The following is an 8,713-nucleotide window of genomic DNA, read 5'->3' as shown; positions in this document are numbered from 1 at the left end:
AAGAAAAAAAGAAAGAAAGAGGGAGGGAGGGTGGTAGAGAAGAAACAGAAGTAAATGGAAAAAGGAAAAAAGGGATGCTGCTCCTATGGAATTGAACATCTAATAATTTAAGCAGTTCCAGTCAAGCATATTTTCAACGAAACCTAAAGATTGAAGCATTTTGAAGGATTTCTGTCTTTTAACATGGGAGATAATAATATGTTTTCTTATCTTGATTATTTTTTGATGTTTGGTCTTCTATGTTGTAATCATAAGGTAATTGAGCCCTTCCGGATTTCTTGTTTCAGTAAGAGTCAATGGACCACTACCTTCTGGTTCTCTGCTGCTAATATTGACTTCTGTATCTGAAACGAAAACAGGTTGTTCAGTTGCAATATTAAAATGTCAGGGGAATGCACAAGTATACTCTTTAAAAATCCAAACAAGAAGAAGCCCACACAATAAATATTTACATTACTCTTATAGGCATAGAAAAATACCCCCAAAAATATATAGCTTATTTTACTGGCATCATTTCTTTCTTTATAAAAATGATTTAAGGTTTAAGATAAAAAAATACTATTTTTACCAGACCTGTTCCACCAGTCTATGTAAATTAAGTTGAACGTCAGAATACCAACATGTCCAACCAAAGGATTAACCAACGTGGCTTGGTATTGTATCTGATTGCCTCACATCTATTCACCGCTAGTCAAAGCCTTCATATGGATAGCCACACTTCATATCACAAAGCTCTATTTTCTCATATGGAGAAAGGAGATTACAATTCTGTACCAGAATACCTGAGAAGTCCTTAAACGCTTCTTCGGTTACTGCCGATAACAGGTATGTGCTGCTTTAAACTTGCCCTTAAGGTGGACATTTTATAATAAGGCCTTCCAATTAAACCTTGGTATTTATGTCTCAGACATTTGCTGGCCTGTCTGCCTAACTTTAGATCTGTTCCTTGTGAAAGTGTTAAGTGCTAGTGTTCGCCTAAATCGAGCTACATGAAGTCATTGTGGTATTTTTATTCAGTATGTGTCTACGTTACTATTCCCAGGGCTTAAGTGTTCACAGAATGGGCTTCATTTAGATTTTATACGTGAGATGTGCTTCCGGCTACAAAACAATTATTCTCCTTGAACCATAATGCAGGTTAGGGCCACCTTTAATATTTCCCACACATTTTTCATGTTATTACTCTTATTTAACATTAGTGGCGTTGCTGGGGGATCTATTGAAGCTAAAGTCCTACATCTCAATGTCATAGCCCTGAATGAGAAATACCAATAACAAAGGTAATGATGGGCAAAGGTGATGGATAACCTTTCCACTTAAAATTAAGGGGGTAGTAGAAGAATTATTAAACACTCATCTACAGATTCTGGGTAGGCGCATGCAAATAAGGTCAATAATGATCACCTTTTGCCTCTATATCCAATCCCCCCAGAAATTAAAGGGTATCAAAGTCATTTTGAAGGAAAAATGATATTGGGATGATAAGCTCATGATCACTTAGATAAAACTCATGAGTTTATTCACATTTCACACAGAGCACGTTTGATTCACACTTTTTGTATTACCTATTTTTTAATATATTCACGTAAACACTCTTTACAAATCAGTGTTATTTATTATATAGTCAGTATCTTTAGTATATATCCAAACTGGGGTGTACAATTGCAGAAAGTTTTGCTTAATGCACATTGCTTGCATCTATTTTCATTATTTTTCATGTTAAATTGTTTGAAAAGAAATAAGGTAATAACGGACAGAATTTAATATGACTTTATCACCTAAACATTGTTTTTACTGTTAATGGAGAAATTAAAAAAAAATGATTGGAAATAATCTATACATTATGTTAGCAGAACTGCAAGCAATTGCCTAAATTAGGGAAAAGATGTGTTTTCAATGTGGAGTCTCCTGTTTATGACATCGCTTGTGGCTTTATATGCAAATTACACATAACCCATTGAAAACCAGTTCATTAACTTTTCATTTAACATTTTTCTCCTAAGTTAGCTATTTGCTTGCAATATTGCGAACACAATGTATGCATTATTTTCAATTATTTTTTCTTTTCATTCACAGTAAAAACATTGTTTAGGTAATAGAGTACCTTTAACTAAATCTGTTTTTGGTGAAGATATTCATTGTTTTGCACTATTGTTTACATGTAAAGCTGAAATCTCAAGAATTAAAATTGCACTCCAAATTCAGTTTTTTTACTAAACTATTGAAAAAGGTTTTCTTAAGAATTGTTTTATATATGACATTTATGTGGCATAACAAATATATATCTCCTAGTCTCTTCACTGGGGTGTACAAATGTACAAGGCCATTGTTTACATCTGTTCATGCATATATTTTTTTTATTATTTTGTTGCCAATTTTTTTTTTTAATGACTCTAGCCTTATTTTCTTTTCTACATATCACATTTATTTTATTTACGTTTGATAGAGGAGGCCAACAGTTGGGCTATATTACCGGTATTTTAAATGACGTGTCCAAAAACATGAAAGCAGTCAGTTTTTTATCATTTCATTTATTTTCATTTATGAATATTATCCATAGCTTATGCCTTTCGTTTTTTAATTTGGAGATAATTGGTTTGAAAGGAATATTTGTCCTCAGTGGAACTAATATACGTGGTAAATGTTGGCAAAACTAACATCACAATTAACTCACTTCCCCCAAGCCTCTCCTTATAATATATTATAAAATTAAAGCAATGTGGTAAAAGGTAGGAACAAGAAAATAAGAACAACTCTAGTCTGCCTTTTTCCTGCTTAAAAACCCCAAACCTAAATTCTTCCTTGAAGAATTATACATGTACTCAGTAATGGGAGGAGAGCAGAGGTGATGATGGCGCATAGCCAGAGGCAGGTATGGGTGTGTTGTCATGTGTGTCATTAAAAACACACTTGCACTTTGCGATCTGTTGAAGCAGAATGTTGGGATATGATTTCATGTGCTAGAATCCAACTTCAAGTGGAAGCATGACAGCCTCGATTCTCATTATTAACTGGCCAGTGGGCCAGTCTGGGGAGATTTGCTTGGGAAAGTGCCCTGAAAATCGGGATGTATATTATAGGTAAGGTGATCCAATGGCCCCATAAACCAGGCGCGCTTACAGAAAATGCACGTTGCAGGGCTACATTAAAATCAGAGCTGCCCAGCATCAACCTGCAAAATCCCTTATTATCTGATCAGCCTATATTTCTGTGTTTGAAAAGGAAAAATAAAGAGGAGGGGAAAGAGGTGGAGGAAAAAGTGTATGTTACATGATTTCTTACAAAGCAAGATAAACATTGCTCCAATTGCTTATATTAACCCCTTAAGGACCAGGCTGTTTTTTACTTTTTGTACCCTTTGGGGCCGAGGCTGTTTTTAACACTTTTGCGGTGCTCGTGTTTCGATGTAATTTTCTCCTCACCCATTTAGTGTACCCACACAAGTTATATATTGTTTTTTTCAGGACAAGAAGGGCTTTCTCCACTGTTTTGATCATATTATCTAATTTCCTATAAAAATAATAATAAAATATGATGAAAATTTTTGAAAAAAAAAACATTTTCTCACTTTTATTTGAAAAATCTTTTACTCATACAAAAAAGCTAATGAAAAAACCTGCGAAAAAGATTCTACTATTTGTCCCGAGTTTAGAAATACCCAATGTTTTTATGTTTTTTTGCTTTTTCTTATTGGGCAATAAGTACAAGTAGCATTTTGCTATTTCAAAACCAATTTTTTTTTTTCAAATCTGGTCATTCTGCACTATGTGCTACTCCGGGTATCTTTGAAGCCGGCCAATGCAATTTACCCCATCAAACCCCATCTCCTGAGTACAGTGATACCATCCATGCATGGGTTTGTCTGGTGCGCCCCCCCCCCATTTTGGTCAGTCTGTGCCTATTCCGTAGCATTCCAGGCACGTCATTGGTCCGTTTGTTTCTGACGTGTCTGGGCCGTCATTGGACGTTAAGGGGTTAAAGTTCACCAACAAAGAATGCCTATTTAAGTTGTTTGTAAGTACTTATGCAATCTCAGCCTCTTAAAATAAATTACCTTAAGCGAATCCAAGCGGGATCATGTTAGACCACCCCAAACTCTCGTACTAACTAGCTTACTGGGGGTAAGTGTGACATGTGAGCAGTGTGGCAGTTGGAAATGTGTTCAGCCAAACATATCTCCTGCAAGGCAAGTAGTCTAAGATCTGGGAAAATTGCAAATGTATATGGAGGAATTCTACAAAATCCTCCTCCAATGCATTTGCAAGGGAGTAAAAAAAACAATTATATAAAGGGATCACTCAGCTATCATTTGCATTAAAGTGTATATGAAAGCTGAAATGTCTTTTTAAACTGCTATTTTGCTTTTTAGTATGAGGCAGACAAAAGAAACACATTTAAAATACACTAATTTCTTATGTAAAGTTACAACTTTTTTAAAGATAACAAACTGACCAGCCTGTCAATGTGGTGAGATGCATGCCAAGAATATATTTCATCATATAAAACAGGTAATGTTAGTGCAAATCTGTTAAACATAAAGTGTCCACAATGTATAATACAGAGATAACAAATATTTATGTAGCACAAGGAAATATTGTATAAAATCTATGGAATAATGTGAAAACCGTCAAACTTAACTTAATTTGCGTTGAATTTAGATTGTGGGAGGGTGGTGTAAAGTGTCTTTAATAACTGTAAAATACCATATATAGATCTTTATGAATAATGCTTAATTACCTTCAAAGGCTGGATTGAAAACGCCTTCCAGACTCATCCTTTTGACATTACGTTGGGTCCATCTTAAAGAGCACAATTTTAGCTCTTCTAATTGTTTACGAAGGTAAGAGAATGATGGTCTTTCTTTCGGGTGCTGGGCCCAGCATTTGAGAATCAAATCCCACCTAAAAGGAAAAAAAAGTAAAAACCAGAATCAAGTAGTAGACTAAAATATTTATGAAATGCTTCTTTCTAAAAAAAAAATAGTAATGTTCTTGATATGATAATATTAATACAAGTGTCTTCTTTAGCTTTAGTTGTTTCTCTACTTTTAATAATTGGCTTCTTCAAATTAGCTCATCTCGTCAAAAGAAAAGTTCTCAGTTGATGGTCTAAACTTTATTTCAGTGCGTAGTCTTCTTTTGAAATAATAACAGAGGGAGGTGATTTTCTAAAATGAATGGTACCAGGTCAATTGTTATTTGGTTATCACTCATAGGTATGAAAGACTCTGTTCTCTGCCTGTCAAAGAGCACTAAGGTCTGATGAAAGCTCATGAGTGCATATTCATTTCTATATGAGTAGCAGCAGCAGCAAAAAAGGCATTCCACTGCATCTCTTGCTGGCCGTTACTAAAAGGAATCAAGGTGTACATTGATGAAGATGGACAAAATAATCCATGGTAATATGTATAGTACAGTACTGAAACTTTTTGTTTATTAATACAATGCAGAATCTCCTTGTCCAAATAACGATATTAATCAACCATTTTTTATAAATAGGGAATGCTTATTTCCCTATCATATAATAATCTATTTGCCAAATGCAAAATAGTCATACTTATCGTTGTACATATTCATATATGTATATTCATATATATATATATATTATTCATAGATGTGTATGTGCTTCAGAATGATCTGTCATCTTGTTTGTTGTTATATTTCTTGTTAATTGAATTCTTTTCACTGGAAGGTGTTTTATGAGGAAGTTGTTCTGCATCATTACTGCTCCAGTAGAGCTTTCAGTGGTTTCCTGCCATGAAAACTACAAATAATAGACAACTTTCATTTTGTTCTTCAAGGCACAGGAAGTATGAGGAATCACCTTACAGACCGTGCTACGGCTGCCTTGAGTTAAGAGCGTTTGATGCCCATGAAATGCCTAAGAAAAGACTTTCAGGAAACAAAAAGATTCTGAGTCGCTACTGAAAAAACCAACACGTAGACACAACAAAGTAAGAGATCAGCCCACAACCAGTAAATACGGTTTAGAAACAACTTACAAATATTGATTGAAAATGGAGTTACTGAACATCAATGGATTATTTACATTAAAGGAAATCTAATAAAGTATACAGACTGCACTGATGTAAGCATCACCACGGGGACTTTCTAGTTACAAAAGAGAATCACAAGATCTATAAAACACAGCAAGTGAACAAAAATACGAAAATATAAAGAAACATTTTTTTAAAAGACACCTTGTAACCAACACAGATCCAAAGATTTGAGAGAATCTTATTTTAATGACCGGTTGCTAACATTAAGCATGAAGAGTTAATGACAATGAACATTATGCTTCCTGTCAGAGAAGTATTGTTAGCTTTAATGAAGAGATGGGACAGAATATGTTTAGGAAGCTGTCAGTGAGTCTGGTATTCATAAATGTTACTGAGATATGTAACACTATGTTTAGTGACAAGGTCACAGTAAAGTTGGAAGGTTTTGGTATGCCTGTGAAATAGAAGATGGATAGCAGATCTGCTAATGGGAAAAATAGTTTTACACTAGAAATAGTTTTACACTAGAAAACTGTGCTTGGGGTATGGGCGCGGAGACAAATGTATCTGGAAAAAGCCTGAACAGAACGAAAAAAGTAAAACTGTCTATATTTACCCGATGACTGTATGACGGAAGGAACTGGAAAATACTTACTAGATGGCATTACCATACTAACAGTAAGATAATACAAAAGCAGCATAAACATGGTTGTAGAGGTAAATAAGCATGTATGAAGTATTTTTTTTTATTTATTATAGATAGAACAATAATTATTTTAAAACTGCTCATGAGGGTTGAGGTTATCCAGAAAATCTATTACTGCTCCCTATCTAAGTGAGACAAGGATCACAGTAAATGTTATATAATTGTGCATATTGACCAGTGGGGCCTTTTATATTCAAAATCGCATAAAAAGTAACTGTCCTTTGTCTGTCGACACAAACATGGAATTGCAAGAAAAAGAAACTTGGCAACCCATGAGCATACCTGGGAACTCTCCGGGTTTGACCCGGAGATTGCCGGGTGAAGCACAGCTTCTCCAGTTCTCCGGGTCAAGACATGAATCCTCCGGGTCGTGGGGTCTTAACACGCCCCGCTCCCCGCCCATTTTCCCTGTAAATGGGGGTGACTGACGACGGCAGGAACTCCCACTGACGGCGGTGGGACATCCCACTGACGTTGGAGGGACCGCCCCCTGATGACAAGGGACCGCCCCCTGACGACAAGGGACCGCCCCCTGACATCAGCAGGCCCATTCCCAGCACTCCCCTGGATTATCAGAGGAGCAGATAGAGGCAGGGAACATAAAAACACAAGCCATTAGGATATGGACTTACTCTAGAACTACAAAAAGTACAAATGGATTGAGAATACTGAATACTCTCAGTACCTGTTATGGTCAGTGCAGCAAGCAGACCCCAATGTAAGTCAGCGGTATAGATGAGACAAGAATGCACCAGCAGCATATTGTGAACCTTGCTGGGGGATACATAATACAGACGCAAATATCCATTCCATATATGGTTTAAAGCACATGTCACAAGTCAACCGTCGAGCAATGATCTAGTGGAAGAGTCAATATGGTTGGTTGATAATTTTAAGTAGTTCTGGTTCTATTAGGATTATAACAGTTGGACAAGTAACTGGAAATCTGTTAACCGAGACAATCCAAAAAACTTTTATTGACATGGAATAATGTTCCGTTCATCAGTATCAGAGATCACTAATTGTAACCTTTCTTCAAGCCATTGTACAGTGCTGGGGAATATGATGGCAGTATATTAAGCAATAAATAATAATAAGGATTAGCATTCTATAATCATGTATATCACATTTAACTTTTTACAGCACATATGTTTTTTTTTTAAGAACTAACAATATAAAATGGACCACATCTTATGAATAATATATAATATTACATACATTTAAAAATATGAAAACAGACATGTATCCATTCCATTATGGTGAAGATCTCACATTAATTTAGTTGAACTCTTTTTCTAGTGTTTTATCATAAAGTAGATAGATAGATAGATAGATAGATAGAATAGATTAGATAGATTTTTTCAGTAACCTTTACAACAGCTGCATAATTGTATAAGGTACACATACTGAACAGGTGTATACATCCAAAAGAAGCTATTATGATTGTGCTGGTATTATCCATGTTTTATTATTTTTATTTGAAAAACATGGTTGGAAACTTTATTTCTACTCTTTATGACATGAACCATTCACAAAAAAGTGTACAATATTTACTTTGTGAACTGTGACTGAACGTATAGCAGTCAGTGTTAATATGGTGCCCTCTACTGGACATTCATCAGAAAACAATGGAATAAACCCTTTAAAATCCTTTAGTGACCAGAATGGAGGGTTGACAAAAACTGTTAAAATGTCTAATATATTTATATGATGTGGTTTTATGCCATCTTGATTAATGTACCATGATATCTTGTTCTCTTTTTAAATTAACAGGAAAAAAAGGAATAAACAGTGTTATCTATTTTACTGATTTATTTAAATATATAGGTCTTAAAAAGATACAGGTTGTCTGCTAGATCTTATAAAATGTGATTAAAGAATTGAAGAAGAGAAAACATCTCAAGTTAATAATGTTGAGTTTATTCAGTGGGCTTACGGGACACTTTTTTTTACTGGATGTGGCTGTACCAAGACTTTGGATGTGGCTTATTCACTTGCTAATAGCTTTT

At 35.0% G+C, this 8,713-nt stretch overlaps 1 protein-coding gene across 1 annotated transcript in view; it reads right to left on the bottom strand.

The window, feature by feature from the left end:
* Positions 1-228: 228 nt before the first annotated feature.
* The window catches only part of ROS1 (ROS proto-oncogene 1, receptor tyrosine kinase), a 71,696-nt gene continuing 63,211 nt past the window's right edge, over positions 229-8,713 (bottom strand). Inside the window, exons 40-41 of the mRNA XM_053460169.1 lie at positions 4,738-4,901; positions 229-344 (exon numbers count right to left, since the gene is read on the bottom strand). Coding sequence (XP_053316144.1) covers positions 238-344; positions 4,738-4,901 — 271 coding nt within the window. The 3' untranslated portion in view covers positions 229-237. The remainder of the gene's footprint in view (positions 345-4,737; positions 4,902-8,713) is intronic.

Source organism: Spea bombifrons, chromosome 3 (assembly GCF_027358695.1).
Source record: "Spea bombifrons isolate aSpeBom1 chromosome 3, aSpeBom1.2.pri, whole genome shotgun sequence".
In the NCBI taxonomy this organism is placed as follows: domain Eukaryota; kingdom Metazoa; phylum Chordata; class Amphibia; order Anura; family Pelobatidae; genus Spea; species Spea bombifrons.
Note: the sequence above shows the minus strand (reverse complement) of the source record. Positions and strands in the feature narration are given on the sequence as shown.